The sequence below is a fragment of the Torulaspora globosa genome, chromosome 5 (assembly GCF_014133895.1).
Source record: "Torulaspora globosa chromosome 5, complete sequence".
In the NCBI taxonomy this organism is placed as follows: domain Eukaryota; kingdom Fungi; phylum Ascomycota; class Saccharomycetes; order Saccharomycetales; family Saccharomycetaceae; genus Torulaspora; species Torulaspora globosa.
Window position 1 is genome coordinate 68,958 of NC_050731.1, and position 17,081 is coordinate 86,038.

General features: G+C 46.4%; 11 protein-coding genes and 1 non-coding gene across 12 annotated transcripts; 6 read left to right on the plus strand and 6 right to left on the minus strand.

The window, feature by feature from the left end:
* Positions 1 to 199: 199 nt before the first annotated feature.
* Positions 200 to 520, plus strand: RTC3 (Rtc3p; the record flags this gene model as incomplete). Its single annotated transcript, XM_037283912.1, has 1 exon — positions 200 to 520. One exon carries the CDS (start codon positions 200 to 202, stop codon positions 518 to 520), a length of 321 nt encoding a protein of 106 aa, XP_037139808.1.
* A 207-nt stretch (positions 521 to 727) lies between these two features.
* On the plus strand, positions 728 to 1,609 carry RPF1 (rRNA-binding ribosome biosynthesis protein RPF1; the record flags this gene model as incomplete). The annotated part of the gene is made up of 1 exon (XM_037283913.1): positions 728 to 1,609. The coding sequence occupies one exon, from the start codon at positions 728 to 730 to the stop codon at positions 1,607 to 1,609; it is 882 nt and encodes a 293-aa protein (XP_037139809.1).
* Positions 1,610 to 1,898: 289 nt separating this feature from the next.
* On the plus strand, positions 1,899 to 5,576 carry MSN5 (karyopherin MSN5; the record flags this gene model as incomplete). The annotated part of the gene is made up of 1 exon (XM_037283914.1): positions 1,899 to 5,576. One exon carries the CDS (start codon positions 1,899 to 1,901, stop codon positions 5,574 to 5,576), a length of 3,678 nt encoding a protein of 1,225 aa, XP_037139810.1.
* A 442-nt stretch (positions 5,577 to 6,018) lies between these two features.
* Positions 6,019 to 7,023, plus strand: MRX8 (translation initiation/elongation factor MRX8; the record flags this gene model as incomplete). Its single annotated transcript, XM_037283915.1, has 1 exon — positions 6,019 to 7,023. The coding sequence occupies one exon, from the start codon at positions 6,019 to 6,021 to the stop codon at positions 7,021 to 7,023; it is 1,005 nt and encodes a 334-aa protein (XP_037139811.1).
* A 113-nt stretch (positions 7,024 to 7,136) lies between these two features.
* On the minus strand, positions 7,137 to 7,730 carry GAR1 (H/ACA snoRNP pseudouridylase subunit GAR1; the record flags this gene model as incomplete). Its single annotated transcript, XM_037283916.1, has 1 exon — positions 7,137 to 7,730. The coding sequence occupies one exon, from the start codon at positions 7,728 to 7,730 to the stop codon at positions 7,137 to 7,139; it is 594 nt and encodes a 197-aa protein (XP_037139812.1).
* Positions 7,731 to 8,016: 286 nt separating this feature from the next.
* Positions 8,017 to 8,859, plus strand: MRPS28 (mitochondrial 37S ribosomal protein uS15m; the record flags this gene model as incomplete). The annotated part of the gene is made up of 1 exon (XM_037283917.1): positions 8,017 to 8,859. One exon carries the CDS (start codon positions 8,017 to 8,019, stop codon positions 8,857 to 8,859), a length of 843 nt encoding a protein of 280 aa, XP_037139813.1.
* A 61-nt stretch (positions 8,860 to 8,920) lies between these two features.
* On the minus strand, positions 8,921 to 10,405 carry HG536_0E00500 (homoserine O-acetyltransferase family protein; the record flags this gene model as incomplete). Its single annotated transcript, XM_037283918.1, has 1 exon — positions 8,921 to 10,405. One exon carries the CDS (start codon positions 10,403 to 10,405, stop codon positions 8,921 to 8,923), a length of 1,485 nt encoding a protein of 494 aa, XP_037139814.1.
* A 228-nt stretch (positions 10,406 to 10,633) lies between these two features.
* Positions 10,634 to 12,697, minus strand: HG536_0E00510 (uncharacterized protein; the record flags this gene model as incomplete). Its single annotated transcript, XM_037283919.1, has 1 exon — positions 10,634 to 12,697. One exon carries the CDS (start codon positions 12,695 to 12,697, stop codon positions 10,634 to 10,636), a length of 2,064 nt encoding a protein of 687 aa, XP_037139815.1.
* Positions 12,698 to 12,865: 168 nt separating this feature from the next.
* Positions 12,866 to 13,684, minus strand: YNG2 (histone acetyltransferase YNG2; the record flags this gene model as incomplete). The annotated part of the gene is made up of 1 exon (XM_037283920.1): positions 12,866 to 13,684. One exon carries the CDS (start codon positions 13,682 to 13,684, stop codon positions 12,866 to 12,868), a length of 819 nt encoding a protein of 272 aa, XP_037139816.1.
* Positions 13,685 to 13,951: 267 nt separating this feature from the next.
* Positions 13,952 to 14,530, plus strand: HG536_0E00530 (DUF4112 domain-containing protein; the record flags this gene model as incomplete). The annotated part of the gene is made up of 1 exon (XM_037283921.1): positions 13,952 to 14,530. One exon carries the CDS (start codon positions 13,952 to 13,954, stop codon positions 14,528 to 14,530), a length of 579 nt encoding a protein of 192 aa, XP_037139817.1.
* A 30-nt stretch (positions 14,531 to 14,560) lies between these two features.
* On the minus strand, positions 14,561 to 15,130 carry FCF1 (rRNA-processing protein FCF1; the record flags this gene model as incomplete). The annotated part of the gene is made up of 1 exon (XM_037283922.1): positions 14,561 to 15,130. One exon carries the CDS (start codon positions 15,128 to 15,130, stop codon positions 14,561 to 14,563), a length of 570 nt encoding a protein of 189 aa, XP_037139818.1.
* Positions 15,131 to 15,429: 299 nt separating this feature from the next.
* On the minus strand, positions 15,430 to 15,529 carry HG536_0Etrna8S. Its single transcript is given in 2 exon segments — positions 15,430 to 15,475; positions 15,492 to 15,529. It is a non-coding gene; the product is annotated as a tRNA-Ser (tRNA).
* Between the last annotated feature and the right edge of the window lie 1,552 nt (positions 15,530 to 17,081).

Sequence of the window (17,081 nt, forward strand, 5' to 3'; positions counted from 1 at the left end):
ACAGTAAAGGAAACTACCCCTAGTTAAGCGAGGAATTGCAAACAACGACGTCTACTTGCTATTGCTGATCACCGCTGCTAATTTTCAACCCTTGGGTTGATGTATATAAGGGGTGCTCTGGCATGGAAACACCGTAACTCGTAGCCTAAATCTCAAGATCACCAGAGAAAACAATAAATATAGAGAAAAAGAACTAATAATGTCGAGTGCTGTTAAATATTTTTACAAGGGCAAAGAAACTGATTTGATCGTTTTTGTCACGTCTGTGGATGAAGTTAAGGAATATCTGAAGGATCCTAGTATTGGAAAGCTTTCTGAAGTTGTTGAAGTGTTCCAGGTTTTCACCAACAATGCGGGCGAAGGTGCTGAAGGCGAACTAGGCGAAGCCTCCAAATCGCAACTAGCCAATGAGTTTGGAAAGGATAAGAAAGTCGAAGAAATCATCGATATTATCCTGAAAAACGGAGAGCCAAACGCCAAAGTGGATACCATTGAGGATCGCAGGGACTTCATTGTGTAATAATTATCTATCACGAATATAATCTTTAATGATGACTGCATTTTGTGTCGCTGACGCCGGAATCTAGATCGCTCGATACGGAGGTTGGTGAAATTTTCAAATCGATGCGATGAGCTTGAAGAGTACCAGCTAGAAGAAGATGAACGTGGCAGAAAGCCGTTTGGATAACGTGTGTACAGGCTACTAGAGGTCTAGATAGAGTTCGAAATGGCGGCGGAAGAGTTTAACATCAAAAACAAGCAGAAGAGGCAGCAGCTCTTTGCCGAGCTGAAAGATGAGAAAAACAAAGAGCGTCACAAGATGAGAAGAGAAAGAGCTAAGCAGGAAAGGGATGATGCCGAAGCAAAGAGTAAGAGATTAGCAGAGAACGTGCCCAACACGATAGAAAACATGAGAGTTTACGATGAGACGATAGGCCACGAAGCTGAAGGCGATGAAGAGGATCTAGCACGATTTTTCAATACCAAGGGAGAGCCACCAAAGATTCTACTGACGACCAACGTGAACGCCAAGAAGAAGGCTTATGAGTTCGCCAACGTGCTGATTGAGGTTCTGCCCAATGTCACATTTATCAAGCGGAAATTTGGTTATAAGCTGAAGGAGATCGTCGATATCTGCAGCAAGAGAGGCTTCACGGACCTAGTGATAATCAACGAGGACAAGAAAAAAGTCACGGGGCTCACCTTCATACATCTGCCGGAGGGGCCATCGTTCTATTTCAAAATAAGCTCCTACGTCGAGGGCAAGAAGATTGTCGGACACGGCAGGCCCACCAGCCACATACCAGAACTTATCCTCAACAACTTCCAGACAGGGCTCGGCAAAACCGTTGGCAGGCTGTTCCAGTCGATATTCCCCAAGAACCCGGACTTCGAGGGCAGACAAGTGATAACTCTGCACAACCAGCGAGACTACATTTTCTTCAGAAGGCATCGTTACGTTTTCAGAAACGAGGAAAAGGTCGGCTTGCAGGAGCTCGGACCTCAATTTACACTCAAATTAAAGAGACTGCAGAGGGGAATCAAAGAGGAAACAGAATGGGAACACAGGCCAGAGATGGACAAGGAAAAGAAGAAGTTTTACTTGTAATATTGAAGTCTTAAATACATCTTCATATTTCTCGCTTAGTACGATAAGGGGACTTTTTTTTTTTTCGCTGCCCCAGACCCCCATAAAGGTGGCGAAAGAATTCAAGTCAGTAAACAATCCATACATACTGGGCAAAGTTGAGACGATAAGTGATTCGGCTAGGTTTGGACAAGCTATCGGGTTGATTCAACATTGCTATTGGAGCTGTTTTTCTCGAACAATCTGGTGAAACTTTGCAATTGGTTTGGCAAGATAGAAGTATCCGAGGGACCGTGTTTTTACATGTATTATGGATCCGAACGGAGCATCTCAAGTCATTACAGCATTAGAAGTCATCTATTCGGGTAAATCAACGAATGAAGAGCGGTTGGAAGCACAGAAGTTTCTTGATAGAGTGAAAGGCCATGAAGAATCGCCATTCTGGGGTTATGAGATAGCGTTGAACAATCCAGCCGACTACATCCTCAAGCATTTTGGACTTGGACTGTTGGAAAACGCTGTGAGGAAAAACTGGGTTGATTACAACCTGGAGAAGCGACTCGCGTTGCGAAAATGGGTTGTAGAGCTCAATTGTGGAGTTCAAAAAGAGGACCCGAGATACATTAAGCAAAAACTCGCGTTTTTGTGGGTGGAAATCGCTAAGAGGACCTGGGGTGAGGCCCTCAGAGGAGATAACCCATCCAAGGAAGAGCTTATGGAATCGTGGGTTGACATGGATGCCAACCTAACGGAACTTTGGAACATCGGTGGGGCTTCCAGGGAGCTCGCTTTGGTCATTTTCAAGATCCTTTTCGAGGATGTCTTTTTACTGGACGACCTGACCGTTTTGAAAAGAATGACGATCATACAACCACTTTGTGTCATGACAATATCACCAATGGATGTCTTCGCAACCAAATACAAATTCACAGAAAAATGGACTTTATTCAAGGCAAATCAAGAAGGGTGGTTCGCATTGTGGGTGTCAGAACTGAATAATGCATTGGCGCAAAACAATGCTGAATACGTAATTAGACTCTTAGAAACCTTGAAGACATGTTTAAATTGGCCATTAGGTGAAGTTATTATAAAGAACGATATATTCAGCACCTTACTGCAATGTTTCCTGAGCAATATCCCGAAAGCACAATCAATGGCCCTCGATTCCATGCATATATTACTGACGCGGCCATACAATAATGAGGAGCATTACCAAATAATTATCGACAAAGTTTTCGATAGCATGGATCTACTCAACCAGGTCTACGATTATCTCCAATTCGATCCAGAACAAGGAATTGATGAAGTAAAATATCCTATCGTGAAGAAGTGTGTTGATATGATTAGTTGCTTGTACATCTGCGTTTTCAAGATAAAAGATACCAATAATCGCATTGAGAAATATTTGAGATTAGTATTAAAGGCCACTTTCAATCCCAGTCTCATCGTTAGCGGTTTGACACTAGACGTGTGGTGTTCGTGTTTGAGGAATGATGAGTTCTTACCTCTCTTGGACAAGTATGTGATACCCGATCTGCTGAATTTTGCCGCAGATGCGTTGATATACTACGAGCAAATCGATGGACATGTGTCTAAAAAGTTTGCTGAAATCGACTTCCAGTCAACCTCCGAGTTCCAATCCTTTTGCTCAACTTTTAGAAAAAGGATAAGGGATATAATAAGACTGATATCCTGCGTCAAACTGGATTACACCTACGATTGGTTGAATAACAGATTGAACTCATTTTTCAGTTCTCCTTACGGCCAGGAAGTTCTGACGTCTACTTTTTTGGATCGAAAATGTGATCCCTATTTAAGTGCATTATCCCAATTTATGATTATCGAATGTTTCATCAACGGCTGCATACGATGGAAAATTTGGTATCCTAGTGGTGCGGATTATTCTGAGAAGCTAGACTCAATCATGAGGAAGTTGGAAGTGCTCTCAAATCAACTGATTGCGCTGAATATCAGGGAACCATTACTATTGAAGAAAGAAATACAAAATTTCGCATTGTTCCTAACTATGCTGAAGGATAATGTGCTCTTTACGTTGTTGGAGAAGATCATAACTAGTGCGACAATGGATTATCCTGAAATTGATTTAGAAGAACGCAGTTCGGAGGCCGATGCAGTAAGGGATTTGAGGTACGCATGTGGTATTGAACTCAACAGGATGGCGCTTTTGATGCCAGAATCATTGAAAGAGATTTTCCCTGACTTGGAAAATGTCGTCGCTAAGATAATGCCCAATTTGTCATATCATGAAAGGATATCCTTCAAGTCTTTCTTACTGACGATCGTTCTCAAATCTTCGATGGATGGCAAGGAGGAGCGTTTTGCCGCCATTGTCGATCCGGAACTCGTGGCCTGGTCGGATCAAAGTACAGTTGTGGGCTTATCCGAACTGCCGTGGTTTATGGAGAGGTTAGGAATCGTACAAATAGCCGAATACTTCCAGAAGCGAGGCATCAACGAGAATAGCGACTTGCTGTCGATTTCAATCGATGATGAAGGTAAAAAGTTAAAATCCGATCTGACAAAACGTTGGCAAACCCTGTTCCCAGTGCGCGCAACGAGGATGTTTATTCATTATTCGATGCAAAGTATCAAAAAGGATGAAGAACTCAAGATGTTGCAAAAGATGTGGAGACCAAGAATTGTCCCTATTCTTCCATATATCATGAGATTGTTGTATCAGTTACAGGCTTACCATGATCCAGAGAATGCTAAAGATCTACCTGTTATTGTCCAGTCCTTTGTCAAATACTCAACCATTGAACGGTTTTGGGAAGCAGGCGCTTCAAATAAATCGAAGGATGAGTTTATCAACGAACATATGAAAGCCATGCAAACTCTGAGAGACTTTGCCGACTCTGTTGGACACATAGTGAGGTACACCAGAGAATATACTCTACTAGTCATCAGTGCCATTTCAACTCTTGGAAATGTCTTCTTCGATATCGACGAGGCACCAGAAATGTTGATGGACTCGATCGCGATCTTTAAACCAAGCGCCAACCATATAAGCCCTGGTGTCTCAACGCATGGCTGGAAGCACATCATGAATGTTGCCATTCGACCTCTTTTGAAGAATTGTCCGGAGGAATGTGCTCCAAAATTTATGACAAATTTCCTGCCTAGATTATTCGAAACGTTGGATATACTTCTTTGTCAAAAATGGTCTTCGTATATGAATTCAGATATTAACCTGGAGCCTGTACAAACGGACGACGAAGATATGACCGAAGAAATCCTCGAAGAAAACCTTTTGAGACAGCTGACGACGGTTGTTGTTCGCATAATGATCGATTGCGTTGGCCAGCATAGCACAAATAGCCAAAGCTCCAAAGGGAAGTTTACATCGCGCCAAATCAAAATGCGTGCAATTATATTTGAGAACATCAACGTTCTGGCGCCGTTCCTAAAGCTTCTGAATCATTTAATGTCTTTCAGAGATAGCAAATGCTCTTTCAATGCAATTTTGGTGATGAGATGCTGCTTGAATGAGGTCCTAATAAAGGAAGATAGTGTTGATGAGTTCTTCACCGTCGAGGTAATGAAGAATCTGCTTCTGAACGTCTTGTGCCAGAGCTCATTCAAGGACTCTTTTTATGAGGCATTAAACGTCTTCACCGTTTTGTTCCTGACTTTATGCAAAGAATATAAGCCCGCTAGGGCTTACCTTTATGAAATCTCCCATGGCTATGACATTGATTCTTTGTATGAAAACTTGAAAAGTGTCGATCATTATAGAAACCAGCGCGCTTTGATGATTGAATTCATCGATTGGATTAAGGCAGCGAACGGTAGAGACGATGAGGAGGAGGACGAAAACCGGGCTACGGAAACCAAGAGACAAGAAAAGAGAGCAGCTATCTTGAAGAAAGCTAGCGAACGGTTGGTCAGAAAGCAAAAGGAAGATGGTGACATCTTGGATGATCCCAACACCGAAGATGCCGCTTTTGGCAGCCTCTTCGGGTCATGATCGCTATCCCCTCCTCGAACAAGGGCATTCTTCATAGGTTCCTGCGAAGCAGGGAAGGCCCTAGGCATCCAAGTTTCCTTTCTCAAAAGCATGAGCTTGAGAGAGGATTACTCCGTTCAGCTGGGAGTAGTTAAGTAAAATCGAATATCTCGGAGTATTTACATAATCATTAGTTTCTAACGAAGGTGTTAAAGGTGATATTCGTGTCATTAGGTATTTTTTGTTTTGTACATGCTTAGAGACTTTTGATCTCTTGGACTTGATAAACCATAGCTCATTAACAAAGTTTATCAAGAAATTCTACAGTTATAAGGTAAAAGCTTGATGATAGAAATTCCCGCTTTTGAGCTAAGCTGCTTTCCCTTTGGCACGATATTAACGACCGTCTGAAGGCCTTTTGCCTGGTATTACCTGAGGAATAAGCGGACTACCGATAACCATTATGGATTACAAACTGCTGCGAAGGCATTTGCACCAAAGCTTTATCTGCCGACAAGCCATAAGCAACATAAAGAATATAGTAGTAGCAACGAATGCTGCAATCTCAGGCCTTGCTGAACTGAGATCAAAATCTTCAAGGCCTATACGGCATAAGACGCAGAGCAGTCCAAACCCTTCTGTGAACTTCAGAGACCTTTATAAAAAATACAATAATGGCTTTACGGAGCCAGCAGTGGCAGAGCTGAATTCTGTCAACCACTTCTTCAATTCAGCGGATGTCAAGTATGAATGGAGTGCTGGCCGGTTCATGGACGTGCCAGGAGAGAGCTTGAAAGCGAAGTATAGCCAGCAACTGGAGACAAGGATTGGCTATTCTGGGAAGAAATTCCCGGGCAAGACATACATTCCGTTCGAGCTGGTCAATGGACTACCGGAAGTCGCCTTCTTGGGTAAATCAAACGCTGGAAAGTCGACCTTGCTCAACAATCTAACTACGAGCCAGAAAAGGATCTCCTTGGAAAGCACTGCACGGAGCTCCAGGTGGGCTGGCTTTACAAAGACTTTGAACTCGTTCAACGTTGGAAACGAGCTTAGAATAGTGGATACGCCGGGATATGGATTCAACAGCAGCATTGGTCAGGGAGATCTAACGATGCAATATTTGAAAGAAAGGAAAGAGCTTGCTAGAACCTTCTTGCTGATTTCCGCTGAGCAGGGATTTGGAGAACACGATCTGCAGATCGTCGACTTCATGCGAGATAATGGGATTCCATTTGAGATTGTGTTTACCAAGATGGATAAGATAAGGAATATCGAGAAGTTCGAACAATCGATGGAAAGAGACCGGAAATTCCTACAGTCGACAATGGCGCGAATACTATTCACCAATTCATCAACTTCCAAAAGCTGCAAGAAAAGATACGGTATCGATATCCTTCGATATGTCATTTTTGAAAGCTGCGGTTTAGAGCCAGGTCTCAAACCGTCGAGGAAGAAGCCTCAGTAGCTTTTCACTTACCAGATTATAATATTCAGCGTCTCAGAAAAAGATGTACATATAGAGAGTAATTTACTATACAAGCGACGGCAGAAATGAGCGTAAACTATCAGAGAGCCCAATCACCTTCTGCCACCACGGCCGCCTCTGAATCCGCCGCGGGACCCACCGAATCCGCCTCTGGAGCCTCCTCTTGGACCACCGCGAGAACCGCCACGGCCACCGCGGGAACTGCCCCCAAACCCGCCTCTGCTGAAGCCGCCGCGACCGCCGCGGCCGCCTGGCGCGCCTCTGCCGGATGGCTTCTTCTTCTTAGGCTTTGGAGGACCCGCCACCTTGGGCTTTGGCAGGAATCTCTCGATCGGTAACAGCTTATCAGGAGCAATATAGAACTTATCGCCGTCCTTGAAACTGGCTGCCTGCACGCCCTCCGAACACTTTATCGTGAAGTAAACCTCGTTCAACGGCCCTAGAATCTCGTCCACTTTCCCAATCTGCGATTTGTTCTCGAGATATATTGGCGCGTTGAAGTACGGGATCTTGGTATTTATCGACCGGCACACAATGTCTCCCTCACACGGATGTAAGAACGATCCCATCTCGAGCACGGAATCTGGCGGTCCCTGCGGCATCCTAGCGCCTCCACGGCCACCACCGCGACCACCTCTGCTGCTGAACCCGCCGCGGCCGCCTCTGCTGCTTCCCCTGAAACTCATCTACTCAATTGATTCCAACAATTGGACACGCAATGGCTATCACCGGTCTGAAACAAGCCTTCAAACTCTCCTTCCACGCTCTTCAACGCTCTTCAACACCTCTTCTTCTTATACTTGAAGCTCATCGCTTAAAATTTTTCACTTTGCTTGTCGTTCAAAGTGACGTGCGCCAGTCTTAGAAAAAATCGACAAAAAAAGCTGTAATTTTGAAGTGTTTAAGACTATAAAAGGTGAAGTTTAGCAGAGATTGCAGGGAATTGGCGGTTGTTTGGCGGGAATTGACGGGATGCTGGCGATCAGGAACGGGCTGTTTGTGGGGGGCCGCTTGAACAGAGGTTTTGCGACGACTGGCGTCGCTCAGGGACTTAGAGCGATCAAATTCTTGAAAGCGCAGAAGAGGAAGCAGAAGAACGAAGCTAGACAGGCTACGCTGAGAAATGCGTTGGATAGGGTGGATCCGGTGCTGGGACGGAAAGACACGCCGTTCATCAGCCGTATTATGGCGGAGCTGAAGGAGCCGTCGGTGTTGAGCAGTGGATACGAGATCGCAGAGGTGGAAAAGCTACTGGCAGCGGTGGAATCGACGAAAGCGGAGCAATTGCGATTGTCCAGCGTTAACGAGCAGTTTTTGGAGCGTGAAAGCTTGGAATCGCTCGAAGCAAGACGCGAGGCGTTGCTAAGGATCCTGAGCATGAGAAACGCAGACAACAAGAGTGCGATGAAGCTGGCCGTGAAGCTGGCTCGTGAGGAGTTTCAGAGGTTCCCGGGCGACTCAGGCTCGAGTGAGGTGCAAGCAGCTTGCATGACGGTGCGCATACAAAATATAGTTAACCATGTGAAGGAGCACCATAAGGATTTCGCAAACACGAGAATACTGAGAATGTTGGTGCAGCAGAGACAAAGCATTCTGAGATATTTGAAAAGAGATAACCCAGAGAGATACTACTGGACCATAGAGAAGCTGGGGCTGTCCGACGGGGCTGTCACGCAGGAGTTCAACATGGACAGACGGTACATGCAGGATTTCAAGTTCTTCGGTGACAAGATCTTGGTCAAAGACTCCAAAAAGGTGGCCGACCAAAAACGTAGAGAGTTGAGAAAGCAAAAGCGCGTGGCAAGATCGGCGTGAAACTGCAATCTGTGACTTAGTATATCGTGTAAATAATTTCTCATTAACGAATATTATGTTATTAGGAACCTTCTCTCAAGAACCTTCCGATGCTTCCGCCTACATGCTCTAAGTCAAGTAGGAACGTGTCATGACCATACAGGGAATCAGACTCTGCAAGTTCAGTGAACTTTACTTTCCTGTTGTTATCTCCGCCAAGAAGGTCGTAAATTTCCCTTTGCTGCCAGTAGGGCATCAGCCCATCCGATTTGACGCCAACAACCAAAATCTCTTTATCAAGTAACGGTGCCATCCCCCTAGCGAGATCTGCTCTCGCTTCTTCTGTGCTTGTAGTCCGGTGTCTTTTCATTGCACGAGGCCTATCGGAGACAAAGCTTCTCCCTACGAGCGGCTCATTTGACTCATATACCCTCTGCGTCTCTCGACGCTTCCGTTCGCCCCTGGCTAGATGCGACTGAGATAGGTCAAACAGATCCATGGTTTTTGAGAGATATAAGAATGAGTTTGCATCGTACTCCAGGGAGAACTTTTCACCTTGATGATCTAAATATGTTTCAACCAAAAAGTCAGGACACAGTACTGGCGGGCTTTCGTCGTCTAATCTCTCTGTCCCGAAACGAGACTCCCATTCCGGTCCAGATCGATAAGTGACGGTGGCAATCTCCCGAGCTAATTTCATACCTATGTGCGGAGGGATCCTGTTTGGTTGCTCTTGAGTTGGATAATAAAATCCACGATTCCAGTTGGGATCTGCCATCAAAACTTGTCGTTGCACATGCCGCATGGCAATACTGCTGGGATGAGATCTAGCACAACCACTGACACTCACAATCTTTTGCACATTATCGGGGAACTGTTGACCATAACATAGCGATTGCATACCTCCGAGAGAGCATCCAACTGAAGCATATAGTTTATCGATGCCAAAGTGCTCCGAAATTAGTCTATGTTGGGCACGTATTATGTCTTGCACACTTAGCATTGGGAAGCGACTTGCATAAGGCATCCCATCTGCGGGATCCGATGACGCGGGGCCGGTAGAGCCGTAGCAGCCCCCCAGCACATTTGTGCATATAAGAAACCACTTACTGGTATCGAGGATAGGGTTATTGTACCCTATGAAGTCCTCCCACCACCCCGGCTGTTTGTTCGCATCAGACGAGTGAGCATGAGAGGATGCACTAAGGCCCGTGTGTATCAGTATAGCGTTCGATTTTTCGTTGTTTAGCTTGCCCCACGTCTCATAAGCTATTCGAAAACTAGGCAAAACGCCGCCATAATCGAGAAACAGGGGTCGATCCGATTCAAAAACTTGGAATCCGGACTTCACTTTGCCGTAAATGGGATCTTTATTCTGTTTTTGCGCATTGCCTGCAACGTCAGATTCATTGCAAAATGGTTTTTGGCTTTTAAGATGCTCAGTAATTTCCTCCAATTTATCTAGACAAGGAAATCTCATGGCAGGATTGGTACTGCTGCCCGATACTCGACTAGTGCCCTGAGATGCAAATCTTTTTGCTGCCAGCAGCAGAGTCGTTGATCTCATCCGACCTCTTTGAAATTGGTAACCTCAGTGACAGAAAAACAACTGAACCGGATACAAAGGGATCAGCAATTGATCATCACTTGCAATTATGACGATTGACATGACAATTCTTATTACTGAAATATTTCAGTCCCACTAATAGCGGACGCCACACTTTAGATCATGTGAGATTGAAATGACAGAGAGCAAAGTGTCAGTAAATCGTCGAAATATTAGCACAATCATCAATTAGCTGGCAAGAAGATGGGTCTCTTCGTCCGGATCATCGTCAGAATCAGTGAAATAGCTGTTGGCGTCGGAATCCTCGTCCTCTTCAGTCTCCTTGAGGACTTCTGCATAATTCATTATGGCGTCCCAGTTCGGGAAGAGCACATAGTAGGCCTCGATAACACCGATCGCAAGCATACCAAAACCGATCCCAATCCATAAACCATACAATTTCCAGCCAAGGACATGGCTCAAGATGAGAGCCAGCGGAATAGCAAACAAGTAATAAACCACTAAATTCACAATGCTACCGAGTGCTTGCATCCCTTGGCCTCTTAAACATGCTCCGGCCACAGCATTGAGTGCGTCGAAATTCTGGACGATGCCTACCAACGGTAAAATTTCGATAATTAGAGAGATAACTTCTTCATCTCTGGAGAATAAATTGGCAATAGGCCGGCGACCAAAGATTAATATGCAGCAGTTGATCAGTCCTCCGACGGCCGAATAACCAATACCAATCTTGGAAGACAGGTGAGCACACTCAGGTCTTTTGGAGCCTATGAAATTTGCGATTCTAGTCGACGTGGCGATTCCGATCGCGAACGGAACCATGTAGAGAAGAGCTGACATCGTCGAAGCTGTTGACTGCGCGGCCAAGTAACTGGTACCGAAATAGGCACTGAAAAGAGTCAAGATTTCATACGAAAGCTCCTCGGCCTCAAGCATTACGATTCCAGAGATGGCTAAGTGGCTCAAGTCTCTCCAATGGGTGAGAGCCTTCTTGGTAAACCCACCCCAGCACTTCTTCCCATTAATGAAAATTGTGTAGAGCAATAGCAGGATAAACATCAGCCAGAAATTGATCACGACGGCTATTGCAGAACCAATGAAACCCACGCCAATGTACTTGTTCCAGACCAATGTATAGCTAACAAAGACGTTAGAAGGCGCGCAGATGGCCAGCACGTAGATTCCCGCATCGAAAATGCCTTGAGCTTGTAAAAACCTCTTGAGATTCTCGAATAAGATGTATGCGGGAGCCCCTAAGATGAGCACTCTCAGGAATTTGGCAGTTAGAGCGACTAATTCCTTTTCGGGTACCACAAGTGCCAGAAAATACTCAGATTTAAACCAGAAGAACGCAAATGGAATGTATATCACCATGGAAAATGCTATACATCTTTGTAAGTGGACACCAACACTGCAGTAGCGACCAGATCCGTACGCCTGCGGACACAGAGTATCAAGACTTGTGGCGATCCCTGCGAAAATGGCCAGCGTGATGTTAGAAGTCATAGATGCGAGCGACACTGCGGCCAGCTCACTTTTACCTAGATGGCCCACCGTCAAGGAGCAAACCATCGGAAAGATCTGCTCGAGTAGAAAAGTAATCATCAAAGGGATCGAATAACTAGCAAGCACTTTTGCCTCGGATTTGACGGTCACGGTCTCGTGAGCGAAATCTTCGTAGTCCGCTGAATCTTCGCTACGATACCGCTGGTAAATCATTGGGATGCTGCCCCGGCTCGTTACAGAGACATATGAAGGCCTTCGCAGGTGTCGGGTTCGTTCCTGTTCTGCGGCCGCTTTCTGAGCTTGTAACCGTCGCATAAACTCTTCATATTCAAGCTCCCTGCTGTAGTACGGACTAACACTATTCTGATCTTCCTGTTCTTCAGTTTCCGAGCTATACGCCGATGAGTATCTCCTTTCATGCTCTTGCAGAATCCAGTCTAGATCAGGGGAAGAGGCGTCCAGCGTCTCTGAGACTCTCGAAGGAAGGGAAATCGTTCTGCTGAGCTCTCCTCCGTCCTCCTGATAAGTCAAATCTTCTTCATCGATTATATCTCTCAGATGCAAGTTCGGCTCTCGAACGCTGCTTCCAAAATCGTCGCCCAAAGAAAGGTAACTTCGCTGGTCAGCCTTGGCATGTTTCTTCCTGTACTTCCTCACCAATGGGTTCTTCTTATTGACTGGAAAGAATCCCAGCGATATACGCCGGTGAGTATTCCCGATACCCATACCATTCGTTCGAAGGGTCGGATGGACCTCAGACAAAGTCTTGGACAGCAAGCTAGCCATGATTGCACGCCAGAATACTCGATATTGGGCCAGCAAACCCGATCCCCTCCGGGACTCTGTGCAAGAAGGCTGTTAATCAAGACCATTTGTGTTGTACGTTGATGAGGCCATCGAGCACTTCCATCACGTGAAGTCTATGTAAACCTATGGAACGTCCTAATGGGCCCTCTAGAGCCTTCTCTTCTTCAGTCTACCCTTTGCCATCTCCTGTCGGCAGTCTGGGCAGAACCAGGCGCCCTTCGGAGGCTCTTTCAAGTTCACACAAGGATAGTGGAACCACTCATATTTGCAGTGAGCTCCGTCGCAGGCCACCATCTCGCCATACGAGACGCTCTGGCAGAAGCAGTACAGCGTCTTGTCCTCTTCCTCATTGTTGTTGATTCCCGAAAAGAGGTCGTCGTTATAGTCCTGCAGATCGAAATTGCTCTCTAGCGGCGTGCCGTCGGACTGATCTTCCGACTTGGGCGCCACTCGTCTTTCAGCCACCGCCGGGGACCCACGGGCCTGTCTTCTCCTCCTGACAGCCGATTCTGCAGACCCAGCCGACGCAGCCTTCCTCCTTCTTTCGCCTGTACTCTGCACGGAGCTCTCCCGCGAGTACTCGGACCCGCTGTCCACCTCATTCTCCAGCGGAGCAAGCAATCCGTCCTCTTCCAGCACCACAATGCTCTTCTCCAGCTTGGCCAGGTGTTTCGCCACCAGGAACAGCGCTGTGTTAGCCAAAGTACATTTCTTCTGCTGCAACTCTTTACATCGCTCCAGATCTTCCCGAATCCCGTTGGACAACTCTTCCTCGTTCGGATGCTCGGTCAGCGAGCCATGCTGTCTGATAAACTTGTGCAACTGGGCGTCCTTCTGCGCTGCTTTCTTTCGTAGATCGTACAGCTGCGTATCTTCCGCCCTGATCTCTTCCAGAAGATGTCTAAACTCCGCCTGCAAGTTCGAAACGTCCTGTGTCGTCTGCTCCAGCACCGAACTGGGATCCATCTTGCAAGTAATCTCTTCTTAGTTGCTCATCGAGTCAAGTTAACAGGTGAATTTTTTAAGGCGTCCTTATAAGAGCATCTTTGAAAAAAACCGTAGCATTGGATAAGCAACGGTTGCGGCGAGGCGGAAGGAGACCCTTCCTGCTGCTATCAGTTTTTGCTCTGCCAGCGACATGGCTGTGATGGCAGGACGAGGGTATATAAGCAGCCTCTTGACTTGTTGTAGCGTGTGAACGACGGTATGTCGTGCGGACCAGCGTAGGTTGTAATGTTCTTCAGTTATTTCGTTAAAAAGTTCACCAGAAAAGTGGTTGGGGACTTCAACAATGGCCAGGATCCGTTCGTGGAGGAGTACGAGTTTGAGAGGAAGTCGTTCTTCTCTGGGTCGTCGAAGGTTGTGAAGAAGACTAGACCCAAGAGTATCGCCGAGTATGTGCCTGAGCGGCAGAGGGGTTTGGTCCTGTCGATGCGGAAACGGTGCTACCGGATGGAGCTCATGTTCTCGTTCTGGGGGATGAAGTTTGGATGGCTGAACATTGTAAAGATTGTTCCTGTTGTAGGCGACATCTGCGCTTTGTGTCTGTCGCTGCTGGTGCTGAGGGAGATGAGAACTGCGGCGGACGGTCTGCCCTCGGATATCATGGCGAGCTGTCTGTTCAACATACTGATCGACTTCACGTTCAGCTTGGTGCCGATTGTGGGTGACATCGTCAGTGTGGCTTACAAGCCCAACTGTCGGAACGCGATGCTCATCGAGGAGCACATCGACCGAAAGTACAGGAAGGAGATGAATCTCAAGGCGGCCAAGCAGATGGATACGCCGATTAGTGCTGCCAAACAGCACTAGGGGTAGGTTTGTATATATGTAATTTATGTATCAAAAGGCGTCGGGAAGCTTCTCGATGACGTAGCCATGCCCGCCTACGCTCATCAGCGGGATACCCGGGATCTTCCTCACACGTTGCTTCAATCCCGCATCGTTGGTCGCCACGATGTAGCACTTGTGTTGAAGCACTCTATTCACCAGGCAGTCGTCCGCGTATGTTCCCTTATGCGAGCAACTGAGTCTCTTGATTCTCGGATCCCTGGCCAGTCTCAGAGCAATTCGGAATTTTGGACCCAGTTTCTCCAGCTCTGCCATCACACAATCGGTAATCAAGGGATTGCATTTGGCCAGCAAACAATCCATCATACCTTTCACTATGTCGACCTTCTTCTGGATGGAGAAATTTATAAAGTTGGTATCGATCAAAACTTGATATGGGGGTTTGATAGCTTCGTTGTACTGAAAGAACAAAGCACTGGAGACCTGAGGAACACTTCTCGTCAGCTCGGGGTCATCTTTCTGTACTATCTTTTCCTTGTTCGCTTGCAGTCGCTGGTCCTTCTTTGTGTTGATGGTTCTCTTCACAAGGGCAAACTTTCTGGTCTTCTTGGCCTTTCCCATTTTGCGACACAGGTAGCAGAGCAGATGACGATACTAGACACCAATTACCAGTAACCAGCTAGCACTAATCAATATGAGCCATTCGATGAGATGAGATGGGTTGAAAAGTTCTGATGTAGTCATTATATACGACAAATACGACGACTGCACATATAAATGAACTAATACAGCTTTGAGCTGAAGTCGTAGCTGCCGGTCCATGATTGCCATGGTCTAAGATTACTAGCCATAGCAGATTGGAAAATCCCCGCTTATAATCTTTTTGATTTTTGTGTGATGAAAATTTGAAAAAAAAATGGCGTCACAGACAGGATTCGAACCTGCGCAGGTAAAACCCAATGCCTAAATGCTACTAGTAGTAATAGCAGGGCATCGCCTTAACCACTCGGCCACTGGGACACTATTTGTTGGAGGTTTGTTGGTCCGTCTAGTACTTATTACTAATAAACTATACTTTGCAATCCTATAAATCCTGGTCCTCTTCTGGACCTCGGTAGCTCCCTAATAGCTCTCAACTGGGTCCCTTTTATATGTTCCATTTGGACCTCTCGTTGACTCGCATTGGCGTGAAGCTACTGGTCATCTATGTTTTAGCCAGCCTTTCACCTTAGTCAGCCTTCCTATTTACACTTCCATCTAGTCGAGCCGGTATGCCCAGCTCGTACTATTACAGGAGGTTGAGATTTAGAAGTAGTGGAAGTATGCTAGAACATTTAGGGCCTAACACAGCTCACCAAACAAGACTGATGAGCCATGAAATGGCAGGGTCCAAGTGAGCGGTCTGACCAAGACAAATCCAGGCTATCAACTGCCCCAGTATGTATACATCACCGGCTGCTGCCAGGAATATGGATTCATGCCTATACGCCCGTGATCTTACCTCCAGCCGTAATGTACGTATTCCTACCGCCGTTGTCACAGTTGTGGTGGGCCAAATGCTGCATCCGGCGGCCCTGGAACTACAACATTTGGCGGCAAGTAGGGACTTGATGTATGATGCTGAAGCAAAATTAAAACAGTTAGGATCGGCGGTCAGTTCATTTTAGGCCTCCTCATCACCCGGGCCTTCCCTATCCCACTAGCCGGTCACCCACAATGGGTTGAACCACTAGGCCCTACGCTTCAGGCCGTAGTATTATTTGTTTCTCACTGACATCGTGCAGCACCCTCAGCAGGATACCGCGTCGCTTGCCTGTTGCGGTGTAAACAAGTCCATGTTCTATAGCCTGGCATACTTGGAGCACCTGGTCGGGAACAATAGCAGCATCCGCTACAGTGAAAAATGGTTGCCAAGGGCTGCTATAGCGGCCAGGGTACTAATCAGCCTAAGCATTTTGCGTAGATAGCTAAAGGATCTTGGATCTGCACTCATAGCAATCTTAATGAACAGGACTTGAGTTAAACTATATTGTTATTCCATTCCTTTTTATCGTATATTGACAGTCGTGTGTATGTGCAGCAAGACGACAGGAAAAATGGTGGTAATTCGAGTCAGGTCCACTTGGCTAGGCTAACCCATTGCACAACTCCCCTGCCTGGCTAGCGCGCAATCCCATCGAAAACATTGTAGTCGCACGTTTCTGGGTTCCAGCCAAATGTATCTATGTCTTCTATGACTAATTGGCCCGAGCTCATTAGCACTCTCCAGCCACCCTGAACGGTATCGTTCATGTCGACATCACCAATGTCGTTATATGCGTAAGCCATGTACGAAGACAGCATAGAATTCTCGGTAGACCATATGTCGTTCCAGTCGTATCGTTCGGTGAGGTGGTGTTCAGGGTGATGCGGAGAGTACGTGAACTTCAATCCGGCTCCGTTGGCGTGTTGATGTCCATAGTCCTGGTAGTCTCGTTTGCTGATAGTTCCGTTGTATACAGGTATCAATGGGATGAAGGACACGGTGACTGAACCACCTGAATTAGTAATATTGAGTGAGAACTTAGGCTCC